The sequence below is a fragment of the Hyla sarda genome, chromosome 6 (assembly GCF_029499605.1).
Source record: "Hyla sarda isolate aHylSar1 chromosome 6, aHylSar1.hap1, whole genome shotgun sequence".
In the NCBI taxonomy this organism is placed as follows: domain Eukaryota; kingdom Metazoa; phylum Chordata; class Amphibia; order Anura; family Hylidae; genus Hyla; species Hyla sarda.
Window position 1 is genome coordinate 278,539,654 of NC_079194.1, and position 18,228 is coordinate 278,557,881.

The following is an 18,228-nucleotide window of genomic DNA, read 5'->3' on the forward strand; positions in this document are numbered from 1 at the left end:
AGCGGGAGATGAGTTGCACAGATTTCTTGATGCCCACATGACCAGCGAGATGGGAGGAGTGACCCCATTTGAGGATTCCGAGGCGTTGGCGTGGAGAAACAAAGGTCTTTCCTGGAGGAGTTTGCCTGATGGAGGCTGGAGAAGTGGAGATCAGGCAGTCAGGTGGAATGATGTGTTGCGGAGAGAGTTCAACTTCAGAGGCATCCGAGGAACGAGAGAGAGCATCGGCCCTAATGTTCTTATCGGCAGGACGAAAGTGAATCTCAAAATTAAATCGGGCAAAGAACAGAGACCACCGGGCCTGGCGAGGATTCAGCCGTTGGGCAGACTGGAGGTAGGAGAGGTTCTTGTGGTCGGTGTAAATAATAACTGGAAATCTTGATCCCTCCAGCAGATGCCTCCATTCCTCAAGTGCTAATTTAATGGCTAGAAGCTCTCGATCCCCGATGGAGTAGTTCCTCTCCGCCGGAGAGAAGGTCCTAGAAAAGAAGCCACAAGTGACAGCATGCCCGGAAGAATTTTTTTGTAAAAGAACAGCTCCAGCTCCCACTGAGGAGGCATCAACCTCCAATAGGAAGGGTTTGGAAGGGTCAGGTCTGGAGAGCACGGGAGCCGAAGAAAAGGCAGACTTGAGTCGTTTAAAGGCGTCTTCCGCTTGAGGAGGCCACGACTTGGGATCGGCATTTTTTTTGGTTAAAGCCACGATAGGAGCCACAACGGTAGAAAAATGTGGAATAAATTGCCTGTAATAATTGGCGAACCCCAAAAAGCGTTGGATAGCACGGAGTCCGGAGGGGCGTGGCCAATCTAAGACGACAGAGCGTTTGTCTGGATCCATTTGTAGTCCCTGGCCAGAGACCAAATATCCTAGAAAAGGAAGAGATTGGCATTCAAACAGACATTTCTCAATTTTGGCATAGAGTTGATTGTCACGAAGTCTCTGAAGAACCATACGGACATGCTGGCGGTGTTCTTCTAGATTGGCAGAGAAAATTAGGATATCGTCCAGATATACAACAACACAGGAGTATAGCAGATCACGAAAAATTTCATTGACAAAGTCTTGGAAGACAGCAGGGGCGTTGCACAGGCCAAAGGGCATGACCAGATACTCAAAGTGTCCATCTCTGGTGTTAAACGCCGTTTTCCACTCATCCCCCTCTCTGATGCGGATGAGGTTATAGGCGCCTCTTAAGTCCAATTTAGTAAAGATGTGGGCACCTTGGAGGCGATCAAAGAGTTCAGAGATGAGGGGTAGGGGGTAGCGGTTCTTAACCGTGATTTTATTAAGACCGCGGTAGTCAATGCAAGGACGTAGGGAGCCATCTTTTTTGGACACAAAGAAAAATCCAGCTCCGGCAGGAGAGGAGGATTTACGGATAAAGCCCTTTTTTAAATTTTCCTGGACATACTCAGACATGGCAAGAGTCTCTGGGGCAGAGAGAGGATAAATTCTGCCCCGGGGTGGAGTAGTACCCGGGAGGAGGTCGATAGGGCAATCATAAGGCCTGTGAGGAGGTAGAGTCTCAGCTTGTTTTTTGCAGAAAACATCCGCAAAGTCCATATAGGCCTTAGGGAGACCGGTTACTGAGGGAACCACAGAGTCACGGCAAGGGTTACTGGGAACCGGTCTTAGACAGTCCTTGGAACAAGAGGGCCCCCAACTCTTGATCTCCCCAGTGGACCAATCCAGGGTTGGGGAATGAAGTTGAAGCCAGGGAAGTCCAAGGAGAATTTCCGAGGTGCAATTGGGGAGGACCAAAAGTTCAATCCTCTCGTGATGAGATCCGATGCTCATTAGAAGGGGCTCCGTGCGGAAGCGTATGGTACAGTCCAATCTTTCATTGTTTACACAATTGATGTAAAGGGGTCTGGCGAGACTGGTCACTGGGATGTTGAACCTGTTGACGAGAGAGGCCAAAATAAAATTTCCTGCAGATCCAGAGTCCAAGAAGGCCACGGTAGAGAAGGAGAAGGCAGAGGCAGACATCCGCACAGGCACAGTAAGACGTGGAGAAGCAGAGTAGACATCAAGGACTGTCTCACCTTTGTGCGGAGTCAGCGTACGTCTTTCCAGGCGGGGAGGACGGATAGGACAATCCCTCAGGAAGTGTTCGGTACTAGCACAGTACAGGCAGAGGTTCTCCATGCGGCGTCGTGTCCTCTCTTGAGGTGTCAGGCGAGACCGGTCGACCTGCATAGCCTCCACGGCGGGAGGCACAGGAACAGAGTGCAGGGGACCAGAGGAGAGAGGAGCCGAGGAGAAGAAACGCCTCGTGCGAACAGAGTCCATATCTTGGCGGAGCTCCTGACGCCTTTCGGAAAAACGCATGTCAATGCGAGTGGCTAGGTGAATAAGTTCATGTAGATTAGCAGGAATTTCTCGTGCGGCCAGAACATCTTTAATGTTGCTGGATAGGCCTTTTTTAAAGGTCGCGCAGAGGGCCTCATTATTCCAGGACAATTCTGAAGCAAGAGTACGGAATTGTACGGCATACTCGCCAACGGAAGAATTACCCTGGACCAGGTTCAACAGGGCAGTCTCAGCAGAAGAGGCTCGGGCAGGTTCCTCAAAGACACTTCGGATTTCCGAGAAGAAGGAGTGTACAGAGGCAGTGACGGGGTCATTGCGGTCCCAGAGCGGTGTGGCCCATGACAGGGCTTTTCCGGACAGAAGGCTGACTACGAAAGCCACCTTAGACCTTTCAGTGGGAAACAGGTCCGACATCATCTCCAGATGCAGGGAACATTGGGAAAGAAAGCCACGGCAAAACTTAGAGTCCCCATCAAATTTATCCGGCAAGGATAGGCGTAGCCCAGGAGCGGCCACTCGCTGCGGAGGAGGTGCAGGAGCTGGCGGAGGAGATGACTGCTGAAGCTGTGGTAGTAACTGTTGTAGCATAACGGTCAGTTGAGACAGCTGTTGGCCTTGTTGCGCTATCTGTTGTGACTGCTGGGCGACCACCGTGGTGAGGTCAGCGACAACTGGCAGAGGAACTTCAGCGGGATCCATGGCCGGATCTACTGTCACGATGCCGGCTGGCGGGTAGTGGATCCTCTGTGCCAGAGAGGGATTGGCGTGGACCGTGCTAGTGGATCGGTTCTAAGTCACTACTGGTTTTCACCAGAGCCCGCCGCAAAGCGGGATGGTCTTGCTGCGGCGGTAGTGACCAGGTCGTATCCACTAGCAACGGCTCAACCTCTCTGGCTGCTGAAGATAGGCGCGGTACAAGGGAGTAGACAGAAGCAAGGTCGGACGTAGCAGAAGGTCGGGGCAGGCAGCAAGGATCGTAGTCAGGGGCAACGGCAGGAGGTCTGGAACACAGGCTAGGAACATACAAGGAACGCTTTCACTGGCACAATGGCAACAAGATCCGGCAGGGAAGTGCAGGGGAAGTGAGGTGATATAGGGAAGTGCACAGGTGAAGACACTAATTGGAATCACTGCGCCAATCAGCGGCGCAGTGGCCCTTTAAATCGCAAAGACCCGGCCCGCGCGCCCTAGGGAGCGGGGCCGCGCGCGCCGGGACAGGACCGAGGGAGAGCGAGTCAGGTACGGGAGCCGGGGTGCGCATCGCGAGCGGGCGCTACCCGCATCGCGAATCGCATCCCGGCTGGAAGCAGAATCGCAGCGCCCCGGGTCAGTGGATCTGACCGGAGCGCTGCAGCGGAGAGAGTGTAGCGAGCGCTCCGGGGAGGAGCGGGGACCCGGAGTGCTCGGCGTAACAGTTGTTTGAACTCTGCTGCCTATACCTAATGTGGGGGAACTCTGCTGCCTATACCTAATGTAGGGGAACTGCTGTCTATGCCTAATGTGGGGGAACTCTGCTGCCTATACTTAATGTGGGGGAACTGCTGCCTACCGATTCATAACAGTAGCAAAATTGCAGTTATGGTTGGGGGTCACCACAATATGAGGAACTGTATTAAAGGGTCACAGCATTAGGAAGGTTGAGAACCACTGAAACGAACGGAGCTACTGCATGTTTCTGCTGGTTATATCTACAGAGATTGGTCCTCATCATTGAGTCACCCATTGATTTTGGCATCAACATCTGTTTTTTTAAATTGCAGTAACACTTTAAGAGACTGAGCTGTAGCACTTGGTAAGTGTTTTGAAAGCAGTCTTCTCAGCTTCTTCCAGCCTGGCTCGGCATGATGAATATGTTTCTTCTGTCTTTCTGTGTATAGGGAAAGACCTGTCAATCAAGCTGACCCTGTGTGACAAGAAGCCACAAGTCTGATTGGATACCGGATACTTCCCTGAGACCACGACTTGGGACCACAACTTAAGTTTTTTCTCTGAAAGGCTGCAATATTAGCTGTTAATGTTGAGGGACCTATTCAGGATTGGATGCTGCCTGTCATTTGGGCAGGGTAAGTCTACCAACAGACTCTCTTAATGGGGTACTCCGGTGGAATTTTTTTTTATTTTTTTTTTATATCAACTGGTGCCAGAAAGTTAAACAGATTTGTAGATTACTTCTATTAAAAAATCTTAATTCTTCTAGTACTTATTAGCTGCTGAATACTACAGAGGAAATTATTTTCTTTTTGGGACACAGTGCTCTCTGATGACATCATGACCTCAGTGCTCTCTGCTGACATCTCTGTCCATTTTAGGAACTGTCCGGAGCAGCATATGTTTGCTATGGGGATTTTCTTCTACTCTGGACAGTTCTTAAAATGGACAGAGATGTCAGCAGAGAGCACTGTGGTCATGATGTCAGCAGAGAGCGCTGTGTTCCAAAAAGAAAATAATTTCCTCTGTAGTATTCAGCAGCTAATAAGTACTAGAAGGATTAAGATTTTTTAATAGAAATAATTTACAAATCTGTTTAACTTTCTGGCACCAGTTGATAAAAAAAATAAAAAAAAACAGTTTTCCAAAGGAGTACCCCTTTAAGGCTGCAGGGAAATTGTTAAGTATCAGTCATACAAACAAAACTATAGCAACTTTCTAGCTCTTGTACTTGGTCCTGGTTCTTGCAACTTGAATATACAGTGGTCCCTCAAGTTACAATATTCATGGGTTCCAGGACGACCATTGTATTTGGAAACCATTGTATGTTGAAACCATAACTCTATGAAAACCTGGTAATTGGTTTGGAAGCCCCCAAAATGTCATCCAAAGATAGGAAAAAGTTAGGAATAAAGAAAAATAACTAGATAAAGCAAGTCCTTGCATATAAAAGTAAAAAGGAGTTGCTGAAGGCTGCAAATCACTGTCTATGTAGAGGACAGGAGCTTCTTCAGGGTCCTGTACAGTACACAGTGTCCTAAAAAAGTAAAATTGAGCTACCCCCATATAGTGTCCAAAGGAGCAGCTAACCCCGGCACAGGTAAAGAATAGAACATGTAATTCCTCCCTGTAGACAGACACCAGTCAGTGCATACGCTTCAGTAATACAGGGGTTTTACCAGTGAATGCCCATTCTGATTGGTCAGTTCTTCCGGCCATTGACACGTTTCGCAGATCTTGACTGTCCGTAGCATTGTATGGTGAGTCTGGTTTCGAATTACAATGGTCCAGAAAAGACCGAAAATATTGTAACCTGAGACCTTTATAATTTGGGGGACCACTAGATAGGCCCAGATTTATCAATCTTTCTGGGACATAAATGTTTTTTGATATTTGTCTCACATATATCTGAGCTGTGATTGGTTGCTATTATATTTGTTTCACACAGATTCATAAATCTGGGTCATTGGGGGGAGATTTATCAAAATCTGTGTTGAGGACAAGCGGTGCAGTTGCCCATAGCAACCAATCAGATCGCTTCTATCCTTTTTAAAGAGGCCTGTGGAAAATGAAAGCAGCACGCTGATTGGTTGCTATGGGGCAACTGCACCACTCTTCCTCTATAGGGGTTTTGATAACTCTCCATAAAGTATTCCTTAGATGAACGTTTCCTAACCGGGGTGCCTCCGGCTGTTGCAAAACTACAACTCCCAGTATGCCCGGACAGCCTTCGGCTGTCCGGGCATGCTGGGAGTTGTAGTTTTGCAACAGCTGGAGGCGCCTGGGCTGGGAAACACTGCTCTAAATGCAATCTCTGAGTTTTAAAGCTTTTATTGTTCTCGCCGACCTATCTTACGGCACAGACACGCACCAGATTTCCGCAGTGCTGACATGACACAGGCCGAAGGAATGTCCTCTCGCAGAAATTGTGTATAAATCCCATTTTACAATCCAACACCGAGCTGGCTTTCAGAAAATATGAAGTCATCTCCTGTTTACTGATTTTTCCATCCCTGTACACGAAGACACGAGAGATAAAGCATTATTTTTTACAGCGAAAAAGGGCCTGCGGAGAAGTTTCACATTTGTCTAAATACGATGCATGAAAATACATATAGGGTAGAATACTAAGCAGAGGAACAACACAAAAATAATAACAAAACCGCCGTACGTGGTTGAAAATAGAAACGGTGTCTTTTTTTTTTTTTTTTTTTTAAAAGGAGACATTTGTTAGGGGCACCCGAAAAGCCTGTAATGTCATATCTGAGCTGAGATGAACAAAAGAGGGATACACAATAAAATCTGGATGTTATTCCGTTTTTTTCTTACAATAATAATAATAATAATTCTTTATTTATATAGCCCACACAGATTCATCCAAAAATATACTAATGGCGCCAGGGGGAAAAAAAATACATTGTTTTTTTTTAACATAAGTGCTCGATAAATTAGACAATGAACACATGTAAAAAATAAATAAATATATATATATATCTATATATATATATATATATATATATATATATATATATATAAAACCTAACATGTGTATGTATGTGTGTATGTTCCACAAAAACTTTCAAACGGCTAAAGTTACTTATATGTCAACAACAAACATAGGCTAGGTGATTCCAAACGGCTGGAGATATTTCGATAATACTTGGTCACATGTTACTTATATGTCCACTTAAAATATAGGATAGTTAATTTAACCCTTAACTACCCCCATTTGTGAGGGTTGGGGTTTTTGTTTAAAGTACCATGCAAATCAATGGGAAATGTATGTTCCCACTGATTTCCGTAAGGCTGGAGCTATTTCAATACCTGGTACACATATTACGGGTCGGGATATGAGGTCGGGATGGGAGGTCGGGATAGAAGGTCGAGATAGGAGGTCGGGATAGGAGGTCTGAATAGGAGGTCGGGATAGGAGGTCGGGATGTGAGGACGGGATAGGAGGTCTGGATAGGAGGACGGGATAGGAGGTCGAGATAGGAGGACGGGATAGGAGGTCGAGATATGAGGACGGGAAAGGGGGTCGGGATAGGAGGACGGGATAGGAGTTCAAGATAGGAGAATGGGATAGGAGGTCGAGTTATGAGGACGAGAAAGGAGGACGGGAAAGGAGGACGCGATAGGAGGTCGGGATAGGAGGTCGGGATAGGAGGACAGGATAGGAGATTGAGATAGGAGGTTGAGATAGGAGGACGGGATAGGAGGTCGGGATAGGAGGTCGGGATAGGAGGTCGGGATAGGAGGTCAGGATAGGAGGTCGGGATAGGAGCTTGAGATTTGAGGACGGGATAGGAGGTCGGGATAGGAGGTCGAGATAGTAGGTCGGGATAGGAGGATGGGATAGGAGGTCGAGATAGGAGGACGGGATAGGAGGACGGGATAGGAGATCGGGACAGGAGGTCGGGATAGGAGGTCGAGATAGGAGGTCGGGATGTGGGGTTGGGATATGACAACAGCTTCCTCAAAAGCTTCCTCCTTTGTTTATTTTCCTCCCCAACAAGGATTAGGAAGGAAAAACCAGGCAACGCCGGGTACTCAGCTAGTATATATATATATATATATATATATATATATATATATATAAAAAAAGAACATTTATAGATTTAATAAAGACTGATGATAAAGAAAGAAATAGATTAAGTAGATTAGGGCCTAGTGGGAATAGACAGAGTAGGTGGTGCATATTATGGAGTAAATGATGGAGATTTATCAAAACCTGTTCAGAGGCAATGCTGCCCATAGCAACCAATCAGATCGCTTCTTTATTTTTGAAAAGGCCTCTGAAAAATGAAAGCAGCGATCTGATTGGTTGCTATGGGCAACTCAGCAGCTTTTCCTCACGACAGGTTTTGATAACTCTCCCCTAATATCTTTCTAGAGCCATTCGGACATCTTGTAGAGCCGTTTGGCTGATAAGGCTGTAGGTACCTCACAAAGAGGCAGACCACGGCAATTGCTATGAGGGGCTAGACTATGGTTATGTGGGCTACTTCTATAGCGGTGCTGGGAGCCCACTCTCTGCCACCCTCTTCAGGAGTGCTGCTGACAGAATCCCTTGCCACTCCCGGTATACTAAGCCTGGCCTGGCTGAGCTGGGCCTGACAACGGATTTACCAGGGACTGGCTATGGGGACAGCAATGTCTGCTCGGTCCTAGCATCGACTGATTCATTCTGGGTGGCCGCACTCAGAAGCACTGGACGGCAGATTTCCATCCGGAGATTCTCAAATGTGAACCTGGCCTAAGTGGAGTCCTGAAGCATTTCCCGATGCAACCAACACAGTTTTTCAGGGGACTAATCATAGGAAATAGAAGGGGGGAGGGGGCTAAGATCACGCACATAAGGCAAAAGGTGTACCTCTAATGTGTCATGTCACTGGTCCCAGATATTTTGCCCTCAGATAAAGACCCAGGTATAAAGAATAAACTAGTGGTCTATAATAGAGTTGTCTTTTCCATCTCCTTCATATGAATCAAAGATGAGACCTTCAATTCCCCACATCCCAAGATGGAATAAAGAGAGGGGTTTCCCTCTTTACTCCCATTTGTATATAAGAGGCTATTATTGTATTCATTCACTTAGTAAGGGATTTTTTGTAGGAACATAATGATCGTCTATCCCTTTTTGGTTTGTTGTTTGTTTTTGGGACTAACATCAGGCAGGTGTTCTTATGAAGGTGCACAACATAATTTTTACATAAGGGTCAATATATAAGGGCCGTCCTCCTTGTAGCCTTGTCAATCCCTGCCCCCTTGTCAATCACCAAGCAGGACCCCCTACTTGACTACTTAGCCCAGAATGAATAAAGATATTAATGAATAAACATTGAATTATTTTGTTGATTTTATATACGGTATATATCAATCTTCTCGGCATCTCCTACCCAATAACAAGCTGCCTACAGATGCATTTTTTTTATATGAAAGGTTTGCTTTATATTAATGCTTCTTTTGGGCACTTTTCAACAAGCATGCACAATCACTAAATGGGAAGATGTTACATTACATTATCTTCCTTATAAGCATCTCAGCTGCACATGGTTCCTAATTCTACAACTTGTTCCCTATTCTCCAACACAGAATCACCTTGTTCATTTTCATGGCTTTGTTCAATTTCTGCTACCATTTTTATACTTCAGTGGTAAAAAAACAAAAAAGTTAATTTGTTCTTACTGATTTTGGTCTATCTCATCAAAGGCACAAAGGTAAGGGAAGTTGCTCCGAACACTGCAGAACTCTTCTTGGGAGATGTGTCCATCGCCATCTTCATCAAAGAGTCGAAACACAGACTGTTGGAAGAAAATCAGTGGCTTTTGGGGTCACTAAATATTATGTATTCAGCTGACAAACAAATATGTCTCTTTATAAGGTAACAGAATGCAAAATTGTTTTGTTATATTTACAAATTTACCTTTTAGTCAAGACTGTCTTTAGAGACCTGGTCAAAAAGTCTTCTCTGTCTACTGTGGAAGTATGTGTCTAATCTTAACTCCTTAAGGACCAGGCCAATTTTCACTGTAGGACCAGAGTGTTTTTTGAACATCTGACCACTGTCACTTTAAGCCTTAATAACTCTGGGATGCTTTTACCTTTCATTCTGATTCCGAGAATGTTTTTTCATGACATATTCTACTTTATGTTAGTGGTAAAATTTTGTCGATACTTGCATCATTTCTTGGTGAAAAATTCCAAAATTTGATGAAAAAATTGACAATTTTGCGTTTTTCTAACTTTGAAGCTCTCTGCTTGTAAGGAAAATAGACATTCCAAATAAATTATATTTTGATTCACAAATAAAATATGTCTACTTTATGTTTGCATCATAAAGTTGACATGTTTCTATTTTTGGAAGACATCAGAGGGCTTCAAAGTTCAGCAGCAATTTTAAAATTTTTCACAAAATTTTCAAAATCAGAATTTTTCATGGACCAGTTCAGGTTTGAAGTGGATTTGAAGGGCTTTCTTATTAGAAATACCCCACAAATGACCCCATTATAAAAACTACCCCCCTCAAAGTATTCAAAATGACATTCAGTAAGTGTGTTAACCCTTTAGGTGTTTAACAGGAATAGCAGCAAAGTGAAGGAGAAAATTCAAAATCTTCATTTTTTACACTCGCATGTTCTTGTAGACCCAGTTTTTGAATTTTTACAAGGGGTAAAAAGAGAAAAATCCTCTCAAAATTTGTAACCCAATTTCTCTCGAGTAACGAAATACCTCATATGTGTATGTCAAGTGTTCGGCGGGCGCAGTAGAGGGCTCAGAAGTGAAGGAACGACAATGGGATTTTGGAGAGTGAGTTTTTCTGAAATGGTTTTTGGGGGGCATGTCACATTTAGGAAGCCCCTATGGTGCCAGAACAGCAGAAAACCCCCCACATGGCATACCATTTTGGAAACTACACCTCAAGGCAAGTCACAAGGGGTCCAGTGAGCCTTAACACCCCCACAGGTGTTTGACGACTTTTTGTTAAAGTTGGATGTGTAAATGAAAAAAAAAGTTTTTTTCACTAAAATGCAGTTTTTTCCCCAAATTTTACATTTTTACAAGGGGTAATAGGAGAAAATTACCCCCAAAATGTTTCACCCCATTTCTTCTGAGTATGGAAATACCCATGTGTGGACGTCAAGTGCTCTGCGGGCGAACTACAATGCTCAGAAGAGGAGGAGCGCCATTGAGCTTTAAGAAAGAGAATTTGTTTGGAATGGAAGTCAGGGGCCATGTGCGTTTACAAAGCCCCCATGGTGCCAGAACAGTGGACCCCCCACATGTGACCCCTCACAGAATTTAATAAGGGGTGCAGTGAGCATTTTCACCCCACTGGTGTTTTTCAGATCTTTGGAACAGTGGGCTGAGCAAATGAAAAATTTAATTTTTCATTTTCACGGACCACTGTTCCAAAAATCTGTCAGACACATGTGGGGTGTAAATGCTCACTGCACCCCTTAATACATTACATGAGGGGTGTAGTTTCCAAAATGGGGTCATATGTGGGGGGGGTCCAGTGTTCTGGCACTATGGGGGCTTTGTAAACACACGTGTCCTTTAATTCCGGACAAATTTTCTCTTCAAAAGCCCAATGGCGCTCCTTCTCTTCTGAGCATTGTAGTTTGCTTGCAGATCACTTTACATCCACATATGGGGTAGGGTCTTACTCAGAAGAAATGGGGTTACAAATTTTGGTGGGCTTTTTTCTATTTTCCCTTGTGAAAATGAAAAATTTAGGGTAACACCAGCATTTCAGTGAAATTTTTTTTTTCATCTTCCCATCAAACTTTAACGAAAATTTGTCAAACACCTGTGGGGAGTTAAGGCTCACTATACCCCTTGTTACATTCCATGAGGGGTGTAGTTTCCAAAACGGGGTCACATGTAGGTATTTATTGTTTTGCGTTTATGTCAGAACCGCTGTAAATCAGCCACCCTGTGAAAATCACCAATTTAGGCCTCAAATGTACATGGTGTGCTCTCACTCCTGAGCCTTGTTGTGCGGCCACAGAGCATTTTGCACCCACATATGGGGTATTTCCATACTCAGGAGAAACTTTTTTTCCTTTTACCTTTGTGAAAATAAAAAGTATGGGGCAACACCAGCATATTAGTGTAATTTTTTTTTTTTTTTTTTACACTAACAGGCTGGTGTAGCCCCCAACTTATCCTTTTCATAAGGGGTAAAAGGAGAAAAATCCCCCCAAAATTTGCAGTGCAATTTCTCCAGAGTACGGAAATACCCCATATGTGGTCCTAAACTGTTTCCTTGAAATACGACAGGGCTCCGAAAGAAGAGAGCGCCGTGCGCATTTGAGGACTAAATTAGGGATTGCATAGGGGTGGACATAGGGGTATTCTACGCCAGTGATTCCCAAACAGGGTGCCTCCAGCTGTTGCTAAACTCCCAGCATGGCTGGACAGTCAGTGGCTGTCCGGAAATGCTGGGAGTTGTTGTTTTGCAACAGCTGGAGGCTCCGTTTTGGAAACACTGCCGTACAATACCTTTTTCATTTTTATTGGGGGGGACAGTGTAAGGGGTGTATATATAGTGTTTTACCCTTTATTATGTGTTAGCACAGTGTAGTGTTTTTAGGGTACATTCACACGAGTGGAGGTTTACAGTGACTTTCCCGCTAGGAGTTTGCACTACTTACTGTAAACCTGCCTGTGTGAATGTACCCTGTACATTCACATGGGGGGGGGGAACCTCCAGCTGTTTCAAAATTACAACTCCCAGCATGTACTGACAGACCGTGCATGCTGGGAGTTGTACTTTTGCAACAGCTGGAGGCACACTGGTTGGAGAACCTTCAGTTAGGTTCTGTTACCTAACTCAGTATTTTCCAACCAGTGTGCCTCCAGCTGTTGCAAAACTACAACTCCCAGCATGTACTGATCGCCAAATGGAATGCTGGGAGATGTAGTTATGCAACAGCTGGAGGTACGCAACTACAGCTCCCAGCATGCTGAGACAGCTGTTTGCAATATGTAAAGAAAAAACAGAAAAGAACCGATGCGCATCTAAGCGCAATTATCCTTTTAAGGAATACAATATGTATTGTTGAAAAAGGGTTTGCTCACCTGATGGTGTTGTACTTTGAGCACAACACCATAGAAGACTTGATACCACTAGCTGTGGTGTGTAGAGGAGTGCACCCGGCACCGGTCCCGTTCTCAGCTGAAGGAGGACGGTCTTAGAAAGTCACAAATTAGGGGAATTTTTTTTTTCTCCCAACAAAACGGTGTCTGTAATGGTGAAGAGGGGGTCCCGCCCTTCGAAAAGCGTTGTTTTACTGACATGCTCCAAATAAATATTTTTTATTTTCTAAGTCCGTTTTGGTCGGTTAATTGCCCCAATTAAGACGCCGATCTTCTGGAGGAGAGCGCCATCACAGACACTGTTTTATTGGGAGAAAATTTTTTTTTCCCCTAATTTGAGACAGCTGTTTGGGCATGCTGGGATTTGCAGTTTTGCAACATCTGGAGGGCTGCCCAGTGATCTCCAAACTGTAGCCCTCCAGCTGTTGCAAAACTGCAAATCTCAGCTTGCCCACACAGCAAACAGCTGTCTGGGCATGCTGGGAGTTGTAGTTTTGCAACATCTGGAGGGCTACAGTTTAGATACCACTGTATAGTGTTCTCAAACTGTAGCCCTCCAGATGTTGCTAGGCAACTCACAGGCTTCCATAGGATCCAGGGAGCCGCATCGCCGTCCTCTTCTGGGTAAGTGGACTTCGGCGCCGGTCCTTCTCGGTTTCCCCAATCTGGCCTGAATATTGTGGGTGGGCAGAACGGGGAAACCGAAAGTTAACCCCCCCGCCCCCGATCTGCTATTGGTCGTCGCTTCTAGATGACCAATAGCAGGGATAGGAGGGGTGGCACCCCTGCCACCTCACTCCTATCCCTTCAGGGGGATCGTGGGTGTCTTGGACAACCCCGATCCCCCTTATTTTCCGGGTCACTGGGTTACCATAGACCCATATGACCAGGAATCGTCGGAATTCATGACCCCCCTGAGAATTTGCACGGTGTGCCTGCTGATAGATATCAGCAGTGACCCCAGTCCGGTCTACGCCCTTGGTTCTTAAGTACCAGGGAGCAAAGGCGTACCTGTACGCCCTTGGTCCTTAACAGGTTAGAAAGGTACTCTGACAGTAAGCCAAAGGCTGTTTGGGCACGCTGGGAGTTGTAGTTTTGCAAGAGCTGGAGGCACACTGTTTGGAAAACACTGTTTTAGCAGATACTTGGTACTGCATAGATTGCTGCTCACCCAACAGTAGTGATGAGCGGCATTGGCCATATTCGAATTCGCAATATTTTGCGAATATATAGATAAATATTTGTCCTATATTCGCGAATTTCACATATTCGTTATATTCGCATATGTGAAAATTCGTATATTCGCGTATTCGAGGAAGAAAACAGTGAGTTGATAATCTCTGACAAATGTATTTTCATAATTCTAATTTGCCCACAAGTGAAAAGAAGGAATATGCGCATATGCGGAAATAAGTGACTATTTGTAATTTTGCATATATAGCAAAAATATTCGCAATATTCGCGAATTCGCAAATTTGCAATATTCGTGATAAAAATTCGAAATGCGAATATTCGCGCCCAACACTACTGTACAGAACATTTTTCTCGGGCAAGTGCACCCTGCCCAGTAAATGTTGTGGGTGAGCAGAGATGCATACAGCATCGCCACCTCACCTCACATTCGCCAGCCTGCTTTGCATTATATGAGCAATGACATACTATTTTAACACAGTGCAACATCAGCAGACTGTTTTAACACAATGTCACGCAACCATGATAATGCTAGTGTGTGCTGCATCTCTACATATACTGAAATAGAGTGAATAAATGTCACGATGCCGGCTGGCAGGTAGTGGATCCTCTGTGCCAGAGAGGGATTGGCGTGGACCGTGCTAGTGGACCGGTTCTAAGCCACTACTGGTATTCACCAGAGCCCGCCGCAAAGCGGGATGGTCTTGCTGCGGCGGTAGTGACCAGGTCGTATCCACTAGCAACGGCTCACCTCTCTGGCTGCTGAAGATAGGCGCGGTACAAGGGAGTAGGCAAAAGCAAGGTCGGACGTAGCAGAAGGTCGGGGCAGGCAGCAAGGATCGTAGTCAGGGGCAACGGCAGAAGGTCTGGAAACACAGGCAAGGAACACACAAGGAACGCTTTCACTGGCACTAAGGCAACAAGATCCGGCAAGGGAGTGCAGGGGAAGTGAGGTGATATAGGGAAGTGCACAGGTGAACACACTAATTGGAACCACTGCGCCAATCAGCGGCGCAGTGGCCCTTTAAATCGCAGAGACCCGGCGCGCGCGCGCCCTAGGGAGCGGGGCCGCGCGCGCCGGGACAGAACAGACGGAGAGCGAGTAAGGTAGGGGAGCCGGGGTGCGCATCGCGAGCGGGCGCTACCCGCATCGCGAATCGCATCCCGGCTGGCAGCGGAATCGCAGCGCCCCGGGTCAGAGGACGTGACCGGAGCGCTGCCGCGGGGAGAGTGAAGCGAGCGCTCCGGGGAGGAGCGGGGACCCGGAGCGCTCGGCGTAACAATAAATCTAATAAATTGCAATTTTTTACTCTTGAAAGGGATTTCCCTGGGAATTTTCTTTTGTTATATGCCTCTCTGTGGACTGAACATAATAAAGCCTGCATACTTACCCCCCTGCTCATGCTGCGGTCCTGCTCTTCCTCCTTCAGATAACTTTTGTGTTGGCAGGAACTTCTTGCCCAGCCCTGTGATTGGCTTGAGCGGGCACAAAAAGTCATCAGAATGAGGAAGTGGATGACCACACCACAACTGAAAAACTAAATGCCAGCGGCATGGGAGCAACGGAGGTTAGTATGCAACCTTTTTTATTTTCAATGGATAAGCAGGTATATAAAAATGTTTTTTTCCTCCGTAAACCCTGATGGAGAAAGTGCATCACTTGAGGTGATAGGGATGACCCTTATGTTTCTAATGACTGATCAATATACTAATATGCCATTACTGCTTGAAAAATATATTTGTTCCCTAGCCCTTAACCCATATACATCAGAATGCTATCTACTCGTGACTCCGGATTTAGACCTTGCCATGACGCCATGCAGGAGTAGAAAGACAAAATATCTGACGAACAGAAACTTCTGTCAAGAAATTAATGGACACTAGATATGCTAATATATACGGACACAATAATCAAACAACCAATCAAAAAGTAACATGCTAATTGTGATGTCATAACTAACCCTCCTCTTTTTTTGAATGTAAAAACCAAATTTACTTCCTGTATTAAACAGAACTCTTTGGGGAACAGCTGAGTTTCCTGCTAAGAAAGAGTGTATATCAGCATCCTGTGTGGTGTATATTTTCTTGTGTTGACCCTTAGCAAAATATATAGCAGCACAGTCAATCACATTTGAAAGCCTCCCCTCGGACCATCCTTATCAGAGGTACTGCAAAATATACAATGATTTGCAACCCTTCGAAAGAATAAACGTATAACTTCGATAAGCAAATAATCTTCAATCTGCATGAGTCGGTCTATATTAAACAAACTCAAAATCTGAGTGAAATATTTTTTGCAGATCTGTTTACCAATAGTTTACTTACCTCAACCATTTTCTCTATGTGTTGGCAAAGCATGGTCTGGTCTGGTTTTGCTTTTAGTGAAGCCCATTCCTCCATGGGAGGTGAAGGGGATGGAGGTGTCTTGATAGTGGCTTGCTGAAAGACATATAAAGTATCTCATGCATCATTATTAGGTAATTCTCAGATTAATTTTATATATATATATATATATATATATATATATATATATATATATATATCAAGCATAGGGCAGCACTCATTTAGTATATTGATGCAGTGGGTGCACGCAGTCGCACGGCTAGGTCCCCAGCACTAAGCAGCTAGACATTAAAAATACAATATAATGAAGGAGGTCCCAGCACTCACCGATGCAAGCAATTGATATTTTATAGTATATCCAAGTCACGGGACGCGTTTCGGCACTTAGCCTTCCTCTGCGTCCTGTGACTTGGATATACAATAAAATATCAATTACTTGCATCGGTGAGTGCTGGGAACTCCTTTATTATATTGCATTACTTTTTTCCTCGTGCACCACCACCTTTCAGATAGTGCTGACCATTGCTCTACTATAGACAATAGAAAGGAACTGCAGCACTCGAAAATGATGGTGAAATAACAGTGGGTTTATTCCATCCAAACCAAACAGATGCAACGTTTTGGTCGCCCATTGCGGCCATTTTCAAGCATGCTGCATTGGGCGACCAAAACGTTGCATCTGTTTGGATGGAATAAACCCAGTGTTATTTCACCATTATTTTGGAGTGCTGCAGCAGTTCCTTTCTATTGTATATGCATATATGCATATATATATATATATATATATATATTAAGATGAAATTATTTTACTATATAGTAACATAGTTAATAAGGTTGAAAAAAGACCAGAGTCCATCAAGTTCAACCTATAACCCTAATGAGTCCCTACTGATATACTGTATGCATGTCTGCAAGGATGCTCTTGCTTCAGTCCTAAATGTGAGACCATGGGGGTCCACAGAAACATTTTCAGGAGGGAAGGGGCATCATTTTAATGTTATCCTTGCTCCACTTTTTGACAATGTCATGAAGATGAGGGCTATTGTCAGTATCACATAACGCAGGCATGCAAAGGGTGGAGACACGAAATGGAAAAGCTTTGGACGGACCCCTCACGATCAGCTACTTATCCCCTATTAAGTTGATAAGGGAGAAGTTAGTTTTCACTGGATAATCCCTTTAACAATAATGAATGTTCCATATAATTCATCATTGGAAAAGTCTAAGACTGAGTATATAAACACATTTGGGCTCAGGCTGGCAGCATTTTAAAATAATGATTCATGACCATTCATCCAGTTATGTACTTATGACTTCTGAGTCTGAGCACATTTACATACCTGCTGAACTGGCTGCTTGGCTACTTCACGGTTACTGGCAGTGGCAGCAAGTAGATTTGGAGTGGAGACCACTGACCGTGTGTTTTCCTGCTGACCTGCCACTACCCCTGCCCGCCACCGGCGACACTCACTGCCGCCGGCACTGGGCTCTCACGGAGGAAGGAGCTGGAAACTCGTGAATATGAAACCAATAAAATTTTTAAAGGAGCATCTAGATTTCCCCTGTTTACATAGGCAGCAAATGTGTGCATATATATAATATATATAATACTCCAAGAAAGCAGCACTCGCCCGGGTGCCTGCCGCTGTTAATCAGGGTCCGGGATACAAGACTATATTCAAAGAAAAAGCATTGACACTCCAAGTGGTGAAAGAAAGTGTTCTTTATTCACTCCCAAGTGAAGCTACGTTTCGGCAACCTCACGTCGCCATTTTCAAGCCTTCGGCTTGAAAATGGCGACGTGAGGTTGCCGAAACGTAGCTTCACTCGGGAGAGAATAAAGAACA

General features: G+C 44.9%; 1 protein-coding gene across 9 annotated transcripts in view; it reads right to left on the minus strand.

Annotated features, from left to right (window-relative positions):
- RASGRP2 (RAS guanyl releasing protein 2) overlaps positions 1-18,228 on the minus strand; it is a 179,143-nt gene that overhangs the window by 27,786 nt on the left and 133,129 nt on the right. For all 9 annotated transcript variants that reach the window (XM_056527439.1, XM_056527436.1, XM_056527433.1 and 6 more), the window contains exons 11-13: positions 16,364-16,477; positions 9,431-9,546; positions 6,114-6,255 (exon numbers count right to left, since the gene is read on the minus strand). In XM_056527439.1, coding sequence (XP_056383414.1) covers positions 6,114-6,255; positions 9,431-9,546; positions 16,364-16,477 — 372 coding nt within the window. The remainder of the gene's footprint in view (positions 1-6,113; positions 6,256-9,430; positions 9,547-16,363; positions 16,478-18,228) is intronic.